General features: G+C 44.6%; 1 protein-coding gene across 1 annotated transcript in view; it reads left to right on the top strand.

Annotated features, from left to right (window-relative positions):
* The first annotated feature begins 3,055 nt into the window (after positions 1 to 3,055).
* Positions 3,056 to 25,010, top strand: part of FAM20A (FAM20A golgi associated secretory pathway pseudokinase) — an 85,940-nt gene continuing 63,985 nt past the window's right edge. Inside the window, exon 1 of the mRNA XM_060763038.2 lies at positions 3,056 to 3,817. Coding sequence (XP_060619021.2) covers positions 3,429 to 3,817 — 389 coding nt within the window. The 5' untranslated portion in view covers positions 3,056 to 3,428. The remainder of the gene's footprint in view (positions 3,818 to 25,010) is intronic.

Raw genomic sequence — 25,010 nt, 5'->3', positions numbered from 1 at the left:
CAGAACAGGCACATTTCTAAGTGTAACTCCAGCCTATCTATCTATCTATCTATCTATCTATCTATCTATCTAAGCTTTGGATAGCATAAGGAAGGGTTAACACCCCTGTGGAGTTTGTTTTGCTGCCTGTGCTCCTGTTCAGATTTCACCTCACTTTCTGCCCTTGTGATTATTAGATTTTGAAAAAGATTGGCTTGTTGTGGAAACAAGGACCGGAGATAAAGCTTCAGTGGAGAGACCTTTTTCCCATTATAACACTTTCAGGAGTGATTTTCCCTTATGAGTGGTAGATTTCTCTCCCTTCCTGTTGTCTCACCCCTGTTCTTAACTAAGAGTTGTTTTTAAGTTGAGGACTGCCTGTGCTTCGGATCGGGAGGGCTTGACTACTACAATGGAGGTTCAATGGCCCAATTTTACCACACCCAGCTGGTAAAAATGGACCAGTAACACTCAGGCTTGGACTTCCTTGGCTCCTTCCACACATCTGAATAAAATCCCACATTATCTGCTTTGAACTGGAATAGATGGCAGTGTGGACTCAGATAACCCAGTTCAAAGAAGATATAGCGCAATTTTCTGCCTTGATATCCTGGGTTATAGGGCTGTGTTAGTTATATACAGCCCTGTACACTGTAACGGTCTGGATGAGGGCGAACAAATTGAAATTGAATCCAGACAAGACAGAGGTACTCCTGGTCAGTCGCAAGGCTGAACAGGGCATAGGGTTACAGCCTGTGCTGGATGGGGCCGCACTCCCCCTGAAGGCGCAGGTTTGCAGCTTGGGTGTGATCCTGGATTCATCGCCGAGCCTGGAGCCCCAGGTCTCGGCAGTGACCAGGGGAGCATTTGCACAGCTTAGGCTCGTGCGCCAGCTGCGCCCGTACCTCGGGAAGTCTGACTTGGCCACAGTAGTCCACGCTCTGGTTACATCCCGTTTAGACTACTGCAACACTCTCCACGTGGGGTTGCCTTTGAAGACGGCCCAGAAGCTCCAACTGGTCCAACGGGCGGCACCCATGATACTAACAGGAGCAGGACGCAGGGAGCATACAACCCCCCTGCTGTACCAGCTCCACCGGCTGCCGATCTGCTACCGGGCTCAATTCAAGGTGCTGGCATTGGCCTATAAAGCCCTAAACGGTTCTGGCCCAAGATACCTAGCTGACCGCCTCTCGGCCTATGAGCCCACGAGGACTTTGAGATCTTCCGGGGAGGCCCTGCTCTCGATTCCGCCTGCGTCACAGGCACGGCTGGCGGGGACGAGAGATAGGGCCTTCTCGGTGGTGGCTCCTCGGCTGTGGAACACCCTTCCCGTGGACATCAGGCTAGCTCCCTACCTGTTGATATTCCGTAGGAAATTAAAGACCTGGCTGTTTAAGAAGGCATTTGATCAAGAAGTGCAATGATTGGTAATCTGACCATAGGTTTGGAACAACGGAAATGATACCGGATTGTGGGTTTGACGATGAGACGACACGGAATGGCTATTGTAGTAATGGTAATGTTGATGTTTTTGATGAGGATGTTTTGTGATAATGATGAATTGTGGATTATTTTACACTATGTCTTGTATTTTGCACCTGTTTTTCTATGTTGTACACCGCAATGAGTCGCCCCTGGGCTGAGAATTGCGGTATATAAGCGAAGCAAATAAATAAATAAATAAATAAATGTACACCTTGCCTTTCTCTGAGGCTGAGAGAGTGTGACTTTCAGAGAGGTTCCAGCCTCCTTCTGAAGTCGGGAGGGAGTCGCAGCAACCGGGCTCCTGCTTGCCCTGGAGGGGGGCCTGCCAGGCCAGCTCCTCTCCCTCCTCGTGCCCTGGGCTCTGCCCTGGGAAAAGAAGGGCTCTCGGTGGCAAAGGGCTGCCAGGTGGGCAGGACGGGCAACAGGATCGGGAAGCTGGCACTGAACTGCAAGGGGAGGAGAAAAGAAAAGAAAAGAGGGGAGAAAGAGGAGGAGGAGAGGAAGAAGAGGAGGAGAGGGGAGAAAAAGGAGGAGAGGAAGAAGAGAAAAGAGGAGGAGAGGGAGAAGAGGAGGAGAGAGGGGAAAGAGGCGGAGAGGAAGATGAGAGGAAGAAAAGGAGAAAGAAGAGAAGAGGAGTGGAAGAAGAGGGGAGAAAGAGGGGGAGGAGAGGGAGGAGGAGAGGGAGGAGAGGAGAGAAAGAGGAGAGGGAGAAGAGGGGAAAGAGGAGGAGAGGAAGAAGAGGGGAGAAAAAGAGAGGAGGAAGACGAGAGGAAGAAAAAGACAGAAATAAGGGAAGAGGGGAGTAAGAAGCAGGGATAAAGAGGGGGAGGAGAGGTAGAAGAGGAGGAGGGGAGATAAAGGAGGAGAGGAAGAAGAGAAAAGAGGAGGAGAGGAAGACGAGGGGAGAAAGAAGAGGAGAGGGAGAAGAGGAGAAGAGAGGAGAAAGAGGAGGAGAGGAAGAAGAGGGGAGAAAGAGGAGAGGAAGACGAGAGGAAGAAAAGGAGAGAAAGAAGAGGGGAGGAAGAAGAGGGGAGAAAAAGGGGGAGGCGAGGGAGAAGAGGAGGAGACGGGAGAAAAAAGAGGAGAGGAAGAAGAGAAAAGAGGGGGAGAGGGAAAGGAAGGGAGAAAGAAGAGGAGAGGGAGAAGAAGAGAAAGAGGAGGAGAGGAAGAAGAGGGGAGAAAAATAGGAGAGGAAGACGAGAGGAAGAAAAAGAGAGAAAGAAGAGGGGAGAAAGAGGAGGAGAGGGAGAAGAGGAGGAGAGGGGGGGAAAGGAGGCGAGGAAGAAGAGAAAAGAGGAGAGGGAGAAGAGGAGAAAGAGGAGGAGAGGAAGAAGAGGAGAAGAGAGGAGAAAGAGGAGGAGAGGAAGAAGAGGGGAGAAAAAGGAGGAGAGGAAGAAGAGAAAAGAGGAGGAGAGGTAGACGAGGGGAGAAGAGGAGAGGAAGAAAAGGAGAGGAAGTAGAGAAGAGGGGAGAAAGAGGAGGTGAGGAGGGGAAGCGAAGAGGGAGAAAGAGGAGGAGGAGAGAAAACAGAAGGACAGAGAGAAGAAGGGAGAAAGAAGACGAGAGGAAAAAGAGGAGAGGAAGAAGGAAGAGAAAGAGGAGAAGAAGACGGGAGGAGAGGGACGCGAGGAAAAGAGGAAGAGGAGAGGAAGAGGAGGAAGAGGGGAGGAGAAGGAGGAGGAAAAGGGGAGGGCTCAGTGGGGAGGAAGAGGTCAGGTTGGTGCTGCTGCTGCCGGTCCTCTTCCCTCCTTCTTGAGGAGCTCCATCCATCCTTCCGAGGCAGACCTGCCTGACCACCCGCCGGAGGAGGAGGAGGAGGAGGTGGCGGTGGGAGGAGAGGCGCTCCAGCCGGGACCCACCTCCGCAGCCCTGCCGGCTCCTTCCACCTGCTCTCTCCGCGGGGCAGAGTCCCTCTCCTCCTCCTCCTCCTCCTCCTCCTCCTCCTCCTCCCCTTTGAAGCCATGCCGGGGCTGCGCCGCGACCGCCTGCTGCTGCTGCTCCTCCTGGGACTCCTGCTCTGCGCCGACCTCTACTTCCACCTCTGGCCGCAAGTGCGGCGCCGATTAGCCCCGGAGCCCGAAGGGGAGACCCGCTGCTCCTGCCCAGGAAAAGGAAAAGGAGGAGGAGGAGAGGGCACCGCTTCTACGGCTGCTTCTTCTTCTTCGCCCGCAGCCTCGCAAGCGCCGCCGCCGCTGCCAGATGGGACGGAGGAGCCCCGGCATTCGCGCTCCAAGCTGCGCCGCCTCTTCGCGCACCCGCTCTACAGCGGCCCCCAGTGGCCGGCCGAGGAACTGCTCAGCGGGCAGGAGGCGCTGCGCTACTACAGGAGGAAGGTGGCCCGCTGGAACAGGTGATTTGGGGGAAGGAAATCATACCAAAAAGGGGTGTGTGTGTGTGTGTGTGTTCACACCCTATCTGAGAGCGGGAGCGGGAAAACATCCCATCCATCCTTAACCGCAGAGATAAGTAATCCCAACCCCATGCTCAGGCTCCCCTTCCCCATCTCCCCCTTTCCCCAATTTCTGGGAAATCCCAGAATTCCTGACCATTGAATAAGCTGGGAGTTGGATTCCCAAACAACTGGAGGATGGCCGAGTCTATATACTGTAATGGATGCTGTTTGATATCCCTTTAAATCCGGGGAGCGGGGTGAGCTCCCGCTGTTAGCCCCAGCTTCTGCTAACCTAGCACTTTGAAACCACTGGATTATCAAAGCAGATAATCTACATTATTGACTATGAACTGGACTATATGAGTTCAAAAACAAGCAAATGTGAGTAGATCAATAGGTACCACTCTGGCGGGAAGGTAACGGCACTCCATGCAGTCATGCTGGCCAAACAATCTTGGGGGTTTCTATGGACAATACCGGCTCTTAGACTTAGAAATGGAGAGGAGCACTACCCCCAAAAGTCAGACACAACTACACTTAATGTCAGGGAAAACCTTGACCCTTAAACTGCCTTAGTGCGAGGCTGTGAGATTTGTTTGAAGAGCAATGTTTACATACCCTCCTGACCCTGGGATGGTCAGAACACTTTAATAATAATAATATCTAATAATAATAATAATAATAATAATAATAACTAAAGTTCCCAGTGATGATCAGCACACTGGGTGCAGTGCCTAAAGACCTTGGCCTGCACTTAAAAACAATCAGCACTGACAAAATTACCACCTGTCAACTGCAAAAGGCCACCTTACTGGGATCTGCACACATTATTCGCCGATACATCACACAGTCCTAGACACTTGGGAAGTGTCTGACGTGTGATCTAATACAACAGCCAGCAGAGTGATCTTGTTTGCTGTGTACTAATCTTGTTGTGTATCTAATAATAATGATAATAATAATAATAATAATAATAATAATAATAATAAGCTGACATTTAAAGATCGAACTGCAAAGACTGTGGCACAAACCAGTAAAGGTGGTTCCAGTGGTGATCGGCACACTGGGTGCAGTGCCTAAAGACCTTGGCCTGCACTTCAAAACAATTAGCACTGACAAAATTACCACCTGTCAGATGCAAAAGGCCACCTTACTGGGATCTGCACACATTATTCGCCAATACATCACACAGTCCTAGACACAGCCTGACGTGTGATCTAATACAACAGCCAGCAGAGTGATCTTGTTTGCTGTGTACTAATCTTATTATGTATCTAATAATGATAATGATAATAATAATAATAATAAGCTGACATGATATAAGGATTTAAAGATCGAACTGCAAAGACTCTGGCACAAATCAGTAAAGGTGGTCCCAGTGGTGATTGGCACACTGGGTGCAGTGCCTAAAGATCTTGGCCTGCACTTAAACACAATCGGTGCTGACAAAATTACCACCTGTCAGCTGCAAAAAGCCACCCTACTTGGATCTGCACACATTATTCTCTGATACATCACACAGTCCTAGACACTTGGGAAGTGTCCAACGTGTGATCCAATACAAGAGCCAGCAGAGTGACCATGTTTGGTTTGTTATGTATCTAATAATGATAATAATAATAATAATAATAATAATTTATTATTATTATTATTATTATTATTATTATATAATAATAATAATAATAATTTCTCCAGCAAAGGATCACCGCCTTGTCGGGGCGCTGGAGCTTGAGCACCTCAATGATGTCATGAGCGAAACCGTGAAGGGACACCCAAGACGGGACGGTTGTGGCAGAGAGGTCAGACCAAGCGTGATCCCTGGGGAAGGCAATGGCAAACCACCCCAGTATCCTTGCCAAGAAAACTAAATGGACCAGTACAACCAGAGATATGTCGGTATGCCATTGGAAGATGGGACTCCCAGGTCGGAAGATGGCCAAAATGCTACTGGGGAGGAGCAGAGGATAAGTTCAACTAGCCCCAGATGTGATGACGCAGCTAGCTCAAAGCCGAAAGGAAGGCTAGCGGCCGACGGTACTGGAGGTGAACGACGAATCCGATGCTCTAAAGATCAACACACCATAGGAACCTGGAATGTAAGATCTATGAGCCAGGGCAAATTGGATGTTGTTATTGGTGAGATGTCAAGACTAAAGATAGACATTCTGGGGGTCAGCGAACTGAAATGGACTGGAATGGGCCACTTCACATCAGATGGCCACCAGATCTACTACTGCGGACAAGAGGAACATCGAAGAAATGGAGTAGCCTTCATAATTAATAAGAAATTTGCTAAAGCGGTGCTTGGATACAACCCAAAAAATGACAGAATGATCTCAATTCGAGTGCAAGGAAAGCCTTTCAACATCACAGTGATCCAAATATACGCCCCAACCACAGCTGCTGAAGAAGCAGAAGTAGATCAGTTCTATGAGGATCTGCAGGACCTACTGGATAATACACCAAAAAGAGACATTATTCTCATTACAGGAGACTGGAATGCCAAGGTGGGAAGTCAAATGACAACTGGGATCACAGGCAAGCATGGTCTGGGAGAACAAAATGAAGCGGGACGCAGGCTGATAGAATTTTGCCAGGAAAACTCGCTGTGTATAACAAACACTCTCTTCCAACAACCTAAAAGACGGCTTTATACATGGACTTCACCAGATGGTCAGCACCGAAATCAGATTGACTACATCCTTTGCAGCCAAAGGTGGCAGACATCCATCCAGTCGGTGAAAACAAGACCTGGGGCTGACTGTAGCTCAGATCACGAACTTCTTATTGCCCAATTTAGAATAAAACTAAAGAGATCAGGGAAAATACACAGACCAGTTAGATATGATCTCACTAACATTCCTAGCGAATATACAGTGGAAGTGAAGAACAGATTTGAAGGACTAGATTTAGTAAACAGAGTCCCAGAAGAACTATGGACAGAAGTCCGCGACATTGTTCAGGAGGCGGCAACAAAGTACGTCCCAAAGAAAAAGAAAACCAAGAAGGCAAAATGGTTGTCTGCTGAGACACTGGAAGTAGCCCAAGAAAGGAGGAAAGCAAAAGGAAACAGGGATAAGGGGAGATATGCCCAGTTAAATGCGCAATTCCAGAGGTTAGCCAGAAGAGATAAGGAACTATTTTTAAATAAGCAATGCATGGAAGTGGAAGAAGACAACAGAATAGGAAGGACAAGAGACCTCTTCCAGAAAATTAGAAACATTGGAGGTAAATTTCAGGCAAAAATTGGTATGATAAGAAACAAAGATGGCAGGGACCTAACAGAAGCTGAAGAGATCAAGAGAAGGTGGCGAGACTATACAGAAGATCTGTATAGGAAGGATAATAATATTGAGGATAGTTTTGACGGTGTGGTGAATGAATTAGAACCAGACATCCTGAGGAGTGAGGTGGAATGGGCCTTAAGAAGCATTGCTAACAACAAGGCAGCAGGAGACGACGGGATCCCAGCTGAACTGTTTAAAATCTTAAAAGATGATGCTGTCAAGGTGATGCATGCCATATGCCAGCAAATATGGAAAACACAAGAATGGCCATCAGACTGGAAAAAATCAACTTATATCCCCATACCAAAAAAGGGAAATGCAAAAGACTGCTCCAACTTCCGTACAGTGGCCCTTATTTCTCATGCCAGTAAGGTAATGCTCAAGATCCTGCAAGGAAGACTCCAGCAATACATGGAGCGAGAGTTGCCAGATGTTCAAGCTGGGTTTAGAAAAGGCAGAGGAACGAGAGACCAGATTGCCAATATCCGCTGGATAATGGAGAAAGGCAGGGAGTTTCAGAAAAACATCTACTTCTGCTTCATTGACTATTCTAAAGCCTTTGACTGTGTGGATCATAATAAATTGTGGCAAGTTCTTAGTGAGATGGGCATCCCAAGCCACCTTGTCTCTCTCCTGAGGAATCTGTACAAGGACCAAGTAGCAACAGTCAGGACTGACCACGGAACAACAGACTGGTTCAAGATTGGGAAAGGCGTCCGGCAAGGCTGCATCCTCTCACCCAACCTTTTTAACTTGTATGCAGAACACATCATGCAATGTGCGGGGCTTGATGAATGCAAAGCTGGAGTGAAAATTGCTGGAAGAAACATTAACAACCTCAGATATGCAGATGACACCACCCTGATGGCCGAAAGCGAGGAGGAGCTGAGGAGCCTTCTAATCAAGGTGAAAGAAGAAAGCGCAAAAGCCGGGTTGCAGCTAAACATCAAAAAAACCAAGATTATGTCAACAAGAATGATTGACAACTGGAAAATAGAGGGAGAAACCGTGGAGGCCGTGACAGACTTTGTATTTCTAGGTGCAAAGATTACTGCAGATGCAGACTGTGGCCAGGAAATCAGAAGACGCTTACTTCTTGGGAGGAGAGCAATGTCCAGTCTCGATAAAATAGTAAAGAGTAGAGACATCAGACTGGCAACAAAGATCCGCCTAGTCAAAGCCATGGTATTCCCTGTAGTAACCTACGGATGTGAGAGCTGGACCTTAGGGAAGGCTGAGCGAAGGAAGATCGATGCTTTTGAGCTGTGGTGCTGGAGGAAAGTTCTGAGAGTGCCTTGGACTGCGAGAAGATCCAACCAGTCCATCCTCCAGGAAATAAAGCCCGACTGCTCACTGGAGGGAAAGATACTAGAGACAAAGTTGAAGTACTTTGGCCACATCATGAGGAGACAGGAAAGCCTAGAGAAGACAATTATGCTGGGGAAAGTGGAAGGCAAAAGGAAGAGGGGCCGACCAAGGGCAAGATGGATGGATGGCATCCTTGAAGTGACTGGACTGACCTTGAGAGAGCTGGGGGTGGTAACGGCAGACAGGGAGCTCTGGCGTGGGCTGGTCCATGAGGTCACGAAGAGTCGGAGACGACTGAACGAATGAACAACAACAACAATAATAATTTATACCCCGCTACCTTTCTTTAATCTTAATCATTCTAACTATATTTTATACTATTTATCTAAAGCTATTGACTTGCTCATACCCTTTTCCCGTTTTTAATCTCTTTTTTTAATCTCTTCTTTATTTTCATTATTAAAGAAAAATGTATTTTGCATTTTAACCCAAAAAAAGATTTTTTTAAAAAAAAATAATTTATTCTCCGCCATCATCTCCACAAAGATCAACTCACAAAAAGCACACAATAGTGCCACAACAAGCATACATTTACATACATCAACATACATTTGCATAAAAACAACATACATAAGCCACAAAAACAAAGTTTCCGTAGTTGGGTTTGTTTGGTTTTTTTTGTCGTGTCAAGAGCAACTTGAGAAACTCCAAGTTGCTTCTGGTGTGAGAGAATTGGACGTCTGCAAGGACGTTGCCCAGGGGACGCCCGGATGATGTGATGTTTTTATCATCCTTGTGGGAGGCTTCTCTCATGTCCCCACATAAGGAGCTGGAGCTGATAGAGGGAGCTCATCCGCCTCTCCCCGGATTTGAACCTGCGACCTGTTGGTCTTCAGTCCTGCCGGCACAGGGGTTTAACCCACCGGGGGGCCCAGTTTCTGTAGTAGAACAACTACTTTCAAAGTAATTACCACACAATTAAACAGGAAATAATGCTTTCAAACCAGGAACAGACTGTTTTTCAAATGTTTGTTACATAGTGTTATTGGCATTGCACTGTGACAGTTCAAGTGGTGTCAAACTGCATTATTTCTACAGTGTAGCTCAGCATTAATGGCCCAATCATGGGATTCGGTTTTGGTAAGGAACCCCTTCCTTGAATGGCCTCCTTGTCTGTAGCTGGGATGCCCAAGTTTCCTGGGCTCCTTTACTGGAGAGCTAGCCTTGTTGACCTCTCTCGGGGATGCCTGGTAGTTACCTATCTTGCAAAGGCGCCCGGAGCCAGCTTCCCTGCCTTTCAAATGAATCAGATCACTGTATCTCTTTCTGGTTTGTGTGCGAGGCTGTTCTCAACCCCAGGCGCTTTTTCAGGTGATAAATAATGCTTAACTCCAGTCTGTCTGGAGCTCTGCTTGCTGATTCCTGGCAACCAGGTTGCAGCCGAGAAGCGCACTCAGATAGCCATTTGCTCTCATGTGTTGACAACCAACCTTACAAAAAAATGAGGGGTAATGCTTCTTCTTGCTATCCCTGGTTCCTTACAATTCAGGTTCTTTGTTGAACTCCAGGAGCAGTAGTTCTTAGCCTCAGGGTCCCCAAGTGTTTTGGCCTGCAATGCTCAGAAATCTCAGCCAGTTTACCAGCTAATAATAATAATTATAATAATAATAATAATAATAATTTTTATTTATACCCCGCTATCATCTCCCCGATGGGGACTCGGTGCGGCTTACATGAGGTCAAGCCCAAACAACAAATTCCAACAGAGTAAAACCGAAAACGCAAACCAAAAACGTGAACAATAAACAACATCATAATTACATAAAACACATGAAGCTCTTTAGTTGAAACTGGGCACCACAATTCATGAGAGATATTGACAAGCTGGAATGTGTCCAGAGGAGGGCAACTAAAATGATCAAGGGTCTGGAGAACAAGCCCTATGAGGAGTGGCTTAAGGAGCTGGGCATGTTTAGCCTGAAGAAGAGAAGGCTGAGAGGATATATGATAGCTATGTATAAATATCTGAGAGGAAGCCACAGGGAGGAGGGAGCAAGCTTGTTTTCTGCTTCCCTGGAGACTAGGACGCAGAACAATGGCTTCAAACTACAAGAGAGGAGATTCCATCTGAACATGAGGAAGAACTTCCTGACTGTGAGAGTTGTTCAGCAATGGGACTCTGCCCCGGAGTGTGGTGGAGGCTCCTTCTTTGGAAGCTTTCAAACAGAGGCTGGATGGCCATCTGTCGGGGGTGATTTGAATGCAATATTCCTGCTTCTTGGCAGGGGGTTGGACTGGATGGCCCATGAGGTCTCTTCCAACTCTTTGATTCTATGATTCTATGATTCTATAATACATAACAATATAAAATAACAATAAGCACAAACACAGTGACAATGGACAGGCTACATGTAATGATTAAAAGAAAAACTAATTAGAAACTTGGGCAAGATAAAAAAGAAGCAGGTTATTCGCGGAGGATTTCTGGGAGTTGAAGGCTAAAACATCTGGCAACACATAGGTTGAGAACCACTGCTCTAAGTGCCGACTTAAGCTATTTTGCTGACTGAGGCAAAGGGAGTCTAAAGTGCTTTAATTGTGTGTTCCTGTATGGTCGAATGGGGTCTGATTGGATGGCTGTTGGGGTCTCTTCCAACTCTAAGGCCCCATCTATACTATCATATAAAATCCAGGCTGTCTGCTTAGAACTGGATTATATAGCAGTGTAGACTCAGACAATTCAGTTCAAAGTAGATAATCGGGATTATACGGCAGTGTAGATCCAGCCTAAGATGCCATGAGTGCCAACCGGACTGGAAGTTGGCTGATGATGGGATAAACCACAATAAACTAGGTTGGAGAGGATGAGCAATATGTTCCATGGTGCAAACAGTGTGTGCTCTAATTCAGGAAAATTGTCGAGAGGTTCAGGTGGAATGGGAAAAGGGGACACATGCCACTTGTGCCAACAGGGGCACTTTGCCCAATGAAGGAGCCAACATTAGATACTGATCCAATCTGGCTTAGGGCACCACTGTAATGCTGAGGTTGTTTTCCTGTGGATAAACATCCGAAGTCAAGAGCTGCTTCAGTGAGGCTGTCTCTGCAGGTGTGACATAATAGGCAGTGCCAAAGCCAGCCCACCACAAAGGCTACTCGGGCTTTGGAAATGTCTCCCCTAAAAGCATTACCCAAAAAGATAACCATTGGGTAGCTGAGGAAATGCAAGACAGACAAAGGAGACAAGCAAACAGATCTTCCATGTGACTGATTTCACTATAAAACCACTGCATCTGGCAACTAAAGAGCTCCAAATGTTTGGGATGGGGTGTAGAAGTTGAAAAAAACACCCCTTTTTACTATAACTCTCAGAACCCTTGGCTAACATAGCCAATAAGAGCTGTTGTCCAAAAGTCACTTTCCCAAGCATTAAATAAGATCCTATTTGGACTGAAGGAGTGATGCTAAGAGTGTGATTTAACTCTTCCCAACCTATGTTTCCCCAGTCAAAGTTGTTATTATGTGAAATTTGGAAAAGGTGGGGACCATGTAGGCAGAGCTGGATGCAAGCAAGCACTTCTCTCCCTGAAACTGACCAAACTACTGGGTTCAATGTATTGTCGAAGGCTTTCATGGCCGGAATCACTGGGTTGTTGTAGGTTTTTTCGAGCTGTATGGCCATGTTCTAGAAGCATTCTCTCCTGACGTTTTGACTGCATCTATGGCAAGCATCCAAAGAGGTTGTGAGGTCTATTGGGTTCAACATTATTAATTTGTTGTGTCAGAAGTTATAATGTATTTAAAATTACACAAACAAAGTTTAAAACTTGGCATTATAACTAGATTTCCTTTGACCAGAAACTGGCCATTTGAAGTCACTATGAGAAGGTCCTCCGTTGTGCATGTGGCAGGGCTTAGGCCTCATTGTAGTAGGTTGTCTGTGGTTTTCGCTTCTCCACAGTCGCATGTCGTGTACTCCACTCTTGGCCCCATTTCTTAAAGTTGCCTCTGTATCTTGTGGTGCCACAGCGCAGTCACCCAGCTTTCTCTATGCCCAGGAGGGAGTTTCTCATCTGTTTTTTTTTTAATCGTGTCAGGAGCGACTTGAGAAACTCAAGTTGCTTCTAGTATGAGAGAATTGGCCGTCTGCAGGGATGTTGCCCAGGGGACGCCTGGATGATTTGATGTTTTTATCATCCTTGTGGGAGGCTTCTCTCATGTCCCTGCATGAGGAGCTGGAGCTGATAGAGGGAGCTCATCCGCCTCTCCCCGGATTCGAACCTGCGACCTGTCGGTCTTCAGTCCTGCCGTCACAGGGGTTTAACCCACTGCGCCACCGGGGGCTCCTCTCATCTGGTATCAGTCATGGATTGAGGTTCCAGGTTTTAGCCTGCCACTTTTAGACTCTTGCTTGCTGAGATGTTCCTGCAACTGTCTCTGTGGATCTTAGGAAGCTGTTTCTTGATTTAAGGTGTTGGCTTGCTGGCTGATATCCGAACAGCGGATGGGCCGGAGATGTCAATGCCTTGGTCCTTTCATTACAGGCTGCTACTTCCTGACGGATGTCAGGAACAGAACCTTTGATAACAGATAAATGTTGACTTGCAGATTCAACATTAATCCTAGGAGCCCCCGGTGGCACAGTGGGTTAAACCCTTGTGCCAGCAGGACTGAAGACCGACAGGTCGCAAGTTCGAATTCGGGGAGAGCGCGGATGAGCTCCCTCTGTCAGCTCTGGCTCCCCATGCGGGGACATGAGAGAAGCCTCCCACAAGGATGGTAAAGCATCAAAAACATCCTGGTGTCCCCAGGGAAACATCCTTGCAGACGGCCAATTCTCTCACACCAGGAGTGACTTGCAGTTTCTCAAGTCACTCCTGACACGACAAAAAAATGCAATACGGGATACGGAGCCAATTGGTTTCCCACCATCCCACCAGGAGCGCTTCTACACTTTAGAATGAATGCTGCTTAATACCTCTTCAACTGCCATAGCTCAATGGTAGTCATCCTGAGAATTTTAGTTTTATAATATCTTTAAAATTTATAAGATACGATTTATAAAACAAAGATTATTGGTGTCTCACCAAACTACAAATCCCAGGATCCCATAGCATTGAACCATGGCAGTTCTAGTAGTGTCACACTGCATTTATTCTGTAGTGTGGATACCTGGTTCCACTCCTTGATGGTCTGATCTGAGGAAGGAAAATAGGTGCTGGATTGAAATTCTCATGATCCCTGGTCATCAGTTATGTTGATTATCAGGACTGAGAGGAGCTTCACTCCAACTTCATTTGGAGATCTATATGTTTCCTGTTCCAAAAGTTGTCTGTTTCAACATTATCTGGACCAACTTTCCCTTCACAGCAGCACTGCTGTTCAATATCGCAATTTCCTTCTATAAAGTGTGCATTCACCCTGGGCTAAGCACACACACATTGGCAGATCTTACTTTCTATGTCACACTGTCTCCGTTCCTGATCTGCACTCTGTTCCTTCTTAAATAAGTCATTCCCCCCCCCCCCCCGGCTCTTGGACTTGAAGGAGTCCCATTTCCCCATCTGCGGAGGAGGTTTCTGTCTCACATCTCCTGTACTCCCGTCTTGCAAGAGATCAGGGCAGGAGCCCAAGTGTGTTCATTTATATGAAGCGTGCTTGGAGAGGAGAAGAGCACAAGGAGAGGGAAATCAGCCTTCTTCAACCCAAAGCTAGGGGAAGTGTCTTTTAAAACTGTAACTCCCAGAACCCACACACACACACCCTCCAGCGTGACAAGTGATGCTTTTGGAAGAGTCTCACCAAATCAATTTTCCAAAATCGGTTTCAATCTCTGTGCTGTCGCACGCTGGGCCTGTACATAAGGCTGTAGACAGGACATAAATTCTGTGTGCCCAACGGGACGCCGGGGCTGCCTCAGATTAAAGGCCCTTGGATTTCCTTAAAACATAGTCTTTAGATTCCTTAAAGGTTCAACAATGTTCTTTATTAAGGAAAACAAACAGGTACTTTAAAGCTTTCTTAACAGTCTATAGCAGTGGTTCTCAACCTGGGGTCCCCAGATGTTTTTAGCCTTCAACTCCCAGAAATCCTAACAGCTGGTAAGGCCAAAAACATCTGGGGACCCCAGGTTGTGAACCACTGGTCTATAGGCTCTTTCAATCTTGTCCACAGGGAACAGGCACTATCTTCTTAACTGTAACTAATGGGGAAATCCTTAACTTCTAATCTGGGCAGTCAGTCTTTGCCTCTGTTGGCGTGGAGCCCCTGCACCCAGTACCAACTGCGTCTGGCTTCCGCGAGAGACCCTTACCAAGCAGAGCTTTGTAGACTTCCAGGGAAAAAGGAGTTCAGGTTTTGGTGATGGCTGGCAGAAGTCCTTCAGCAAAGGAGCTGTAAGGCTGTAAAATCCTCAGCCAAGCTTTGGGGCTGTATCTCCCCGGCCAAGCCGTAGGCTATATATCTCCCCGGCCAAGCCGTAGAAGACGAAGCTTTCTACAGGAGCTCTTGGTGTTATGTCCTGCATGGAAAGCTGCTCTGTGTGGACTGAACCCAAAAAGGCTCCTATTCCCTCCAAAAACCCAAAAAGGGGGCAGGACCAGGGAACCTAACTATAATTGACAGGTGGCTTGCCCTATGATTGCAGCCAAAAGAAGCCACCTATCTGCAGAGTCCCTGAAACTTAGGACTGCAACAAACAATAAATGCAAAGCAAACAAAATTGGAGCTCCTGGTGCAGTTGTACCAGCACAATCTCAGTATTCATCTGTGCAAAGAGCTATCCTAAGCAATGAGGAGGAAGGGTGGTGTGTACACTGAAATAACAGCAACAGAAGCTATGTGGACAAATGCAATTAAAACAAGAGCTGGGTCAGAAAACAGTATTTTTTTTAAAAAAATGGGTACAAACTAGTTTCTGGATTAAGTGCCCAAGAATGTGTTATGCCACTCAGATTACTAATCTGTCTCTGTACTGTGTGGCACAAAAAAGAGGGAGAGGAGAAAGGAAAAAATGATTGTCTCTGGAGATTATATCCCTTCTTCAGAAGTGACCAGCCAGGAAGTTGTTTACAAGGGATCCTCTTACCATATAATCCTGTTATTTCACTTTAATTGTCTTGGTCCCATCTTGTGGAATCTTGGGATTTATAGTCTGGCCAGAGGCAATGAAATTACACCCTGGTGAAGAAATCTAAGTACCAGGTTGTTGTAGGTTTTTTCGGGCTATATGGCCATGTTCTAGAGGCATTCTCTCCTGACGTTTCGCCTGCATCTATGGCAAGCATCCTCACAGGTCTCCCCCTTTCTATCTGTTTTGTTTTCATGCATACTCAGTAAGGAATTCTGGAGACAGCTGCTGTTCACCTCACCTCACAACTAGAATAGGATAAATACAGTAAAAGTAATGTATTTATTTCATGTCAAAAGCATTGCATAAATAAATTCGTGTAGAACTGATAAAACAGAGGGAACACAAGTGGCAAAATAATTTTAGACCGAAAATGGGCATTGTCTGTAGCTTTAAACAGTTCTTCCTCTGTGGATGAGTCAGGGCATTGTGGGCAAGCATACAGATGCTGAGTTGTCTGTTCTTCTCCACAATCACAGGTGGAGGATTTTTCTAGGTAGGGCTATTTAGCCAGGTTGCCTTTTGATTTGCCCACTCAGCTTCTGAGTCTGTTCAGGGACTTCCAAGTTGCCTATTCTTGGTTTGCCCCTGGAGGAAGACCCTCATGGAGTGACATCCAGTTCTGGGATTCCTTGGTTTAGCTGCCCAGAAAGATATTCTTGCTGTTGCTGGTGGGGGAACATTAAGAGGAGTAGTGGTTCTCATGAAACTTTTCCTCAATTTGAGTCTACTGGGGAAAGGCTGATAGCCATGTAGTGGATGGCTATCACAATGTTCAGCCTTATGTCTCTCACAATTAGCAGCAACTTCTCGTCGCACATCAGGGGGAGGGGGAGCAGCAATGCCAGTTAGCTTAGAGTCCATCTACAGGTGTAGGTTTGAGACATCCTGTGATTATTCTGCATGTTTCATTCAGTGTTATATTCACCTGCTTTGCGTGGGCAACATGTGCCAAACAGGGCAGGCATACTCAGCAGTTGAATAAGACAAGGCCAGGGCTTATGTTGTTATTAATTTTGGATCTGCCTGCCATGCGCTACCAATAAGTTTCTGCAGGATGTTATTGCGTGCAGCTTCTTTGCGCTTGGTGTTCATATTGTGTTTTCTAACTGTTAGTGTTGGATCTAAGGTAATAAAAATAATTAGATAAAGGTAATAAAAATAATAACAAAAAAAGATAAAGGTAATAAAAGTAACACCAAAAAAATGAGGAGGCGCTGAGGAGCCTTCTAATCAAAGTGAAAGAAGAAAGCACAAAAGCTGGGTTGCATTAAACATAAAAAAACCAAGATTATGGCAACAAGAATGATTGACAATAGGAAAATAGAGGGAGAAAACGTGGAGGCAGTGACAGACTTTGTATTTCTAGGTGCAAAGATTACTGCAGATTCAGACTGTGGCCAGGAAATCAGGAGACACTTACTTCTTGGGAGGAAAGCTATGTCCAATCTCAATAAAATAGTAAAGAGTAGAGACATCACACTGGCAACAAAGATCCACATAGTTAAAGCAATGGTATTCCCCATAGTCACCTACGGATGTGAGAACTGGACCATAGGAAGGCTGAGCGAAGGAAGAGAGGCGCTTTTGAACTGTGGTGCTGGAGGAAAGTTCTGAGAGTGCCTTGGACTGCGAGAAGATCTAACCAGTCCATACTTCAGGAAATAAAGCCCGACTGCTCATTGGAGGGAAGGATATTAGAGACAAAGTTGAAGAACTTTGGTCACATCATGAGGAGACAGGAAAGCTTAGAGAAGACAATCATGCTGGGGGAAATTGAAGGACAAAGAAAGAGGGGCCAAGGGCAAGATGGATGGATGGATGGCATCCTTGAAGTGACTGGCTTGACTCTGAAGGAGCTGGGGGAGGTAACAGTTGACAGGGAGCTCTGGCGTGGGCTGGTCCATGAGGTCACGAAGAGTCGGAAATGACTGAACGAATGAACAACAACAAAAACAATTCACAGTTAAATCAGCTTCATTTTAGGCAAGTTATTCTTCCTATGTGACTGGAAAGTGGGAATGCTTCCTTTACTTTTCATGTACCACATACAGTTTTGGTAACTACTTTTGTTAAAATATTCCTTTAAAAAAGAATCTATCATCCTCTTAATGGAGGGAGGGATTTTAAAATTGGAATGAATAAATTAGGCTAGAGTGAGGTTTTATTTGTAGCTTCCTTTGAGCTCCTTTGCCCAGACTGTATGCATTTTATAATATTTGACTGTTGCTCCAAAAACTGAGATTTTTTTTTTTGTTGTATCAGGAGCGACTTTAGAAACTACAAGTCGCTTCTGGTGTGAGAGAATTGGCTGTCTGCAAGGGCGTTGCCCAGGAGATGCCCGGATGAATTGATGTTTTTATCATCCTTGTGGGAGGCTTCTCTCATGTTTTCATGCATACTCAGTAAGGAATTCTGGAGACAGCTGCTGTTCACCTCACCTTTTGTAGGCAGGCACACAACTAGAATAGGAGCACGAGGAGCTGGAGCTGATAGAGGGAGCTTATCCGCCTCTGACCAGATTCGAACCTACAACCTGTCGGTCTTCAGTCCTGCCGGCACAGGTGTTTAACCCACTGTGCCACCGGGGGCTCCTTTTTAAAAACTGAGATATGGAGCTATGGATTCAAATTACAGGAAAAGAGATTCTACATAAATGTTTGGAAGAGCTTCTTGATAGTAAGACTTATTTAGCTGTAAAACGGCCTGCCTGGGAATGTCATGGGGACTCATTCTGTGGAGGATTTTAAGCAGAGACTGGATGTCCATCTGTTAGGAGTGCTTTGATTCTGTGTGTCCCTGCATGGCAAATGGGGTTGGATTGATTGGCAAACCACACTGAATAAACAAAGGAAAGAGAACCGCTTTTTACACCTAAGTCTCCTTTTCTTAGAGGTCTCCCTAGAAGCCAAGATGATTAAACTGAGGTTATTGGATTTGGGGGATCTCAAGAGAGGGCATGAGTCATTGCTAAAGATGCTTGATAAAGTTGAAGACAATAGGATAAAAGAGGCTCAAGGAAGCCAGACTGCTCTGCGTTTGCTGGATCACTATATGTTGACATCGAAGTGATGATAAATAAGTCCTGCTGCTCACTCTGGCACATGCATCCAGGTCAAGGTACATTTCAGACTGCCACCGTGGGCTTCTAAAATGTGCACAGTGCCAAAAAATTAATTGGGGGCAGGTCGATGCTGTGTTGTCAAGTGTGTTGAGCAACCCCGTCCTTTCTAAATGTAGCGGCTTGTTGAGCAACTTAACTGGCAGCCTTTCTACTTAGCAGGGTCACTTTTGTCCTGCAGGGAAAAAGTCAAGCTGAACACTTTGGCACCGCAGCCAAAAAGGAGAGGGAGGGGAATGTCATCACCAACCTGGCATGGTGTTTGCCTTGTGCCTGGTCCCTAATCGGCACAGCTTACGTGTCACCCTCTTGGGGGGGAAAAAAGCAATAATGTCAGAACAAGAACTGATGTGAGATCCAAGCAGTGGATCGATGCAAGCGTGCGACCTTGCTCTGGTTCAATGAAGTAACTGTACTTTAAACCACTGAGACGTGAGACATGACTCACAATAGAGATAAATAAGCCTGTCATGCTAGGGCTTAGCTAGACAGGGTGGAAAAGAGGTGAGAAAAGCTGTTTGGGGAGATGGTCTGAACTTTTGTAAATAAGAGCTGGTGATAGGACATATGGAGAAATAGAGAGCTGCTGGTAGGGCAGCTATGGAGGCAGGAAAGGAAATTTCCATTGGGAAAAGGAAGAAGCGTGAAGCCTCCTGGATCAACTTCTGGATTCAAACTGTTCGAAGTAGTTTAAAAGCTCAGAGAGCTCTTCATGAATCATTGCTTTCAGTCTTTGCTCAATACCTGGAAGGAAAACATCTGACCCTTCAGATGTTGAACTACAATCTTATCATCTTTCCCTATTTGCTATGGTGGCTGAAGCTGAAACTTTTTGCAGCCTGGGAACGGAGACTACAGCTTGACTTTCTATGAGGCCAGGGACTGAAATGTCCAAACTAACTTATTCTAAGGAAGGCTTTACCTTGACCGCAGGGTTGACATTAGATCCATTTACCAGTTTGCCTCAGGTTCATACCTGAACTAAAGAATGGAGCAAGGTGTTTGTGTATGTTGTCGCCAATGAGGCAGAACCAGGCAAGAATGGCAGAACTTGTGTGCTTTCAAATGGAACATAGGAAGCTGTCTTGTACGGAGAAGGCTCTTGGTAGTCTAGTACAGCATTCTCTGTGACTGATAGGTATTTCTAGCCATTCAGAATGAAGCCATTTCGGAAACTATGCATTCTAAGCATATTCCCAAAGGCATAATTATACCCCACTTTCATTGGGGTTAGAGTTGGAGTACTGCTATGAGAGTGGAAAATCAACAAATTACCCGACAGGCCACATCTTCAGGAATTTCTAGGTCTTTCAATCCTGTTATCAACTTGGAGAAGGCTGTTTGCTAGAAGCCCCCAGAAGCAGTGATTTTGGAAGATTTAAGTTCAATACACACATGTTGGTGGGTTTTTTAAAAACAAAATCAAAGCTGGAGGTGGACTTTCAGCCACTTTTAATTTAGCTTGATGTTTTCATTTTCTACCTGTCAATTGCCCCTTCTACACTGTCATATAATCTGGATTATCAAAGAAAATAATCCACATTGGATTATATGAATCTACACTGCCATATAATACAATTTAAAGCAGAGAATCTGGATTTTATATGGCAGTATAGAAGGGGTCTATGACACACACACACCCCTGGGAGTCCCGTGAACACAAAATTGGTCCCTATACCCATTTTATTTGACCATTGAAACAAAGGGAACACTGTCATGTATGGCAGTGCTACTCAAAGTGGTGGTCTATGAACCAGTGTTGTCCTGGAAGCTACTGGTTATTGGTTTGTAGCAAGGTTCATAGAAAGAAAACATAGTTGTTGTCAATGGGCACAAATACACTGATGGTCCCTGGCACATTGGGGAGAATATCCTGCCAGTCATCCGTATTCAATGGTTTGAGAAGTACTGCTGTATGAGCTCTTGACCACCAATATGCAAAAAACCTTAAAGCTCCCAGGTCATGTTAAGCTTTCAATTGTGATACAGAGCTGTTTGGGACCTGAATTATTACCTCCTTGGGCTTTTTAGTTAAATGCTCTGTTTCTTCAAAGTCTAATGCAATAACGACCAGAACGACTTTTGACTATGTCCTCGGATAGCATGATTTTAATAATGTGTTTCAATGTTTATATTGCTTTTATTTTATTTGTCTTAATGTATACATTTATTTTTATTGTCTGTTGATATGGCATCAAATTGCTGCCGATTGTAAGGCCGCTCTGAGTCCCCTTCGGGGTGAGAAGGACGGGTTATAAAAACAGTTGATGATGATGATGATGATGATAATAAATTATCTGATGACCCAATATGCAGACTGTGCAAGGAAGCTGATGAAACCATGGATCATATCCTCAGCTGTTGCAAGAAAATTGCACAAACTGACTACAAACAAAGGCACAACTCTGTGGCCCGAATGATTCACTGGAACTTATGTCACAAGTACCACCTACCAGCAGTAAAGAATTGGTGGGATCATAAACCTGCAAAGGTAGTGGAAAATGAACATGCCAAAATACTGTGGGACTTTTGAATCCAGACTGACAAAACTTTAGAACACAATATGCCAGACATCACAATTGTGGAAAAGAAAAAAGTTTGTATTATTGATGTCGCCATACTGGATGACAGTCGCATTGAGGAAAAACAACAGGAAAAACTCATCCGTTATCAAGATCTCAAAATCAAACTGCAAAGGCTCTGGCATAAACCATCACACAGTCCTAGACTCTTGGGAAGTGTTCGATTTGTGATTTTGTGATATGAAATCCAGCATAGAGATCTCGTTTGCTGTGACATAGTATGGTTTTGTGTCAGTAAAATAATAATAATAATAATAATAATAATAATAATGTTTTACATTAAAGCTGATTTACTAAATAATGCCCAGAATTCTACATCAGCTACTTAGTATCCTTAACTAAGTAAGCTCTCCTGGCCCATTGTTGTTGTGTGCCTTAAAGTTATTACCAACTTATGGCAACGCTATGGGAATTTCTGGGTCTGAGTGTGACTCACCCAAGTTAGGTTTCCATGGCTGAGCAGGAAATCAAACTCTGCTCTCCAGAGATGTAGTCCAGCACTCAATAGACCTGATTCCCACATCCCAAAAACAACCCTGATGGAATGTAATTCATGGGATAATGAAGCTCCTTTCCCACATGCAGCCAATGCCTTGTCAAGTAGGTTGCGGAAGAAGTAGGTTGCACCTTTCTCAACCCCCAGAGGGGGGACTCAAGTTACTAGTGTCACAACTGTGATGAAGTAGTAGATGTACTGTAACGGTTCAGTATTCATCATCACTATTCAGGTACTAGTTTGATGCTGTTGCCACGATGGTAGGAGATTTGGGCAATGTTAGTTGAAGCACATTATTGGATGAAGGCATCCAATAATTTATCTGTGTATGTGTTGTTGTTTTTAAGTTACTTTTCCAAGCTCTGGGAGAAAAGCATTTGCTGATCAAGGGATTGGGGGATGCTTGTAATTCTAAAAGGTTTTTCATAGAAGAATGGAAGGGAAGAAATGAGGCAAACATTTTAAGGAAAGCCCAGGAAAGAATCGAATACAAAGAAAAGTAATGTCCTAGAGACATTTCAAATTAGCCAATTAGGTCACAGCAACTTGCCAATGAGCGGAGGTTGTCTACAGTTGATTGATTGTTTACCCCAATGTCCAGAAACTACTGACTTCTTTTCCTTTCTAAGCTCTTGGCATGAAGTGAAGCCTCTTGGAATTGGCACTGTCTTGACTTCAGACCAAACTCTTGGGAGCTAAAAGGTCCTTAACGGATTTTAGCTTGTAGCTGCTGGACAAGCATCCGTATTATAAAAACTAACCATGGCAAGCTGGTTAGAGATTTCCATGCCAGGGACAGACCAATCTGAAACACTGCTTTATTTTTAGACAAGTGGAGGGCTCTTAGCTGCTTCCTGCAGGACTGAATTGGACCCAAGATTGTTTCCAGAATCCTCATTTCTTCACCAGCCTTCATTGCTAGAGAATGTGCTTTTCTTAGGTCTTCTGTGGTCAAAACCCAACATCCTCTTTGGGCAGCTTACTTCAAGTACGTTTTGCCATCTTAAATATTGTCTGACTTACTATTAAAAAGTGTTGCGCAAGGAGTTATGATCTTCCTCGCTTTATAAAATCCCATGTCTTGAACAGTTACATGGAATGAAACTGTCCATTTGGTCTCAGCAGAGTAATGCTTTCACATTACACATTTATAACACTTCGATATACCACTTTTCCTGCAATGGCTGCCAGCCATTGCATTTACTTACTTACTTACTTACTTACTTATTTCACTTGACTACCTCTTTTCTCACCCTGGAATTCAAAGCGGTTTCCAACATTCTGGGATTTGTAGTTCTGTGAGGCACTACAGCTTTATGGCCGAGTTGTAAGTACTATAATTGCATAGTGTGGGAAAGACATAAGACACAAAGAAGAAATTTGGGATATTATATTATGTCGGAGAAGCTTTTCCAACTATAAAGAGGCAACAGTGGGGGGGAAAACTTTGCTTGCTGAATGCCTTTGGGTCAAGCAGCTGTCAGAAGTGTGTGTGTGTGCACGGAAAGGGGGGGAAATTGGCAACTTTATCTGTGACCTAGATTAGCCAGCAAGGTATTTCGCCATTCTCAGGAACAGAGAGAATAATTGCAGAAATAACTAACTGAGGCAAAGTGGTCATGATGTTGCAGATAACAAAAGGGCAAATAGATAAGAGTTCCGCATTCCTTCAAAGAAGGAAAATAAATTTGACTTCACATTTGAAATGTGAAAATGCTGAAGTTTAAATAATGTCGCCGAGAATCTGGATTGTAAAGTTTTGCTCAGGTGGAATTGTGGCACATCTTCCTCTCGCTGCTCCAAGCCCAGTTTTATATGTTGCTTCCCTGGCAAACAGGGAAGCAACTAATCAGCATCCAGCTATGTTTCGGTGACTGAACATTTAGCAACAAGCATCCCGAGACTCCTCCACATGTCCCTCAAGATGATACCATTGCTATGCATCCAAGTACAGGAACATAGCTGGATATGCTATCTTCACTGGCCAGGAAAAATAGTTGTGTTGAGGGAGCTGTAGTGGCTTAAAACATAGATTTGTGGAGGGTTTTTTGTCATTACACTGATCAACATAGAATTCAGATCTTTTTAAAAAAAATTATATTATTTTATCATAGTTTCATACATTTGTTATACATTATTTTACAGCAGATTCATATTATTCAATACAATCTATCTTACTTTTGGCATCTACTGTTATTTTTCTTCTTATACATATTTTCTATCTCTTACCCCAGTGTCCCCTCCCCCCCCCCTCCCAAGCCACAGCGTTTACATATCATCTGTCCAAAATTTCAGTTCTTCTTGTGGAGGTAATTTTCCTTCTTTCTTTTTAAATCCCTTTTCAATAAATTTTCTCCATATTTCATCAAAATCACTTTGTTTCCATATACCTTTTTTAACTTTTAATATACATGTCAGCTTATCATTTATTGCCAATTTCCTTACTTCCTTGTACCACTCCTCTATTTGTATATTTATTTCTCTTTTCCAATTCCTTGCTATAAGCAGTCTTGCTATTTTAATAAGTTTGTTATCACATCTTTATCCTCTTTTTTCAATTGTTTATTATTATATCGTGATAATAAAGCTATACTAGGACTTCTTTCTATTTTAATGTTCACTATATCCTCTATTTCTCTAAATACTTTTCCCCAAAATTATTTACATATTTACATTGCCACCACCTATGTATATGTGTTCCTGATACTTGACATCCTCTCCAGCATTTTTTGAGTAGTTTTTATTTATATTTGCTATTCTTACTGGGGTAAGGTACCATTTCCATCCTAACTTATAGTAATTTTCTTTAACCCGTATTGATAAATTATTTAGATGTCTTTGCCTCCATAATTGTTACCTTGTTGTTCATTCGTTCAGTCACTTCCGACTCTTCGTGACCTCATGGACCAGCCCACATCAGAGCTCCCTGTCGGCCATCACCACCCCCAGCTCCTTCAAGGTCAATCTAGTCACTTCAAGGATATCATCCATCCATCTTGCCCTTGGTCGGCCCCTCTTCCTTTTTCCTTCCATTTTCCCCAGCATCATTTTCTTCTCTAAGCTTTCCTTTCTTCTCATGATGTAGCCAAAGTACTTCATCTTGGACTCTACTATCCTTCCCTCCAGTGAGCAGTCAGGCTTTATTTCCTGGAGGATGGACTGGTTGGATCTTCTCATGGTCCAAGGCACTCTCAGAATTTTCCTCCAGCACCACAGTTCAAAAGCATC

Source organism: Anolis sagrei, chromosome 2, assembly GCF_037176765.1.
Source record: "Anolis sagrei isolate rAnoSag1 chromosome 2, rAnoSag1.mat, whole genome shotgun sequence".
NCBI classification, from domain to species: domain Eukaryota; kingdom Metazoa; phylum Chordata; class Lepidosauria; order Squamata; family Dactyloidae; genus Anolis; species Anolis sagrei.
Note: the sequence above shows the minus strand (reverse complement) of the source record. Positions and strands in the feature narration are given on the sequence as shown.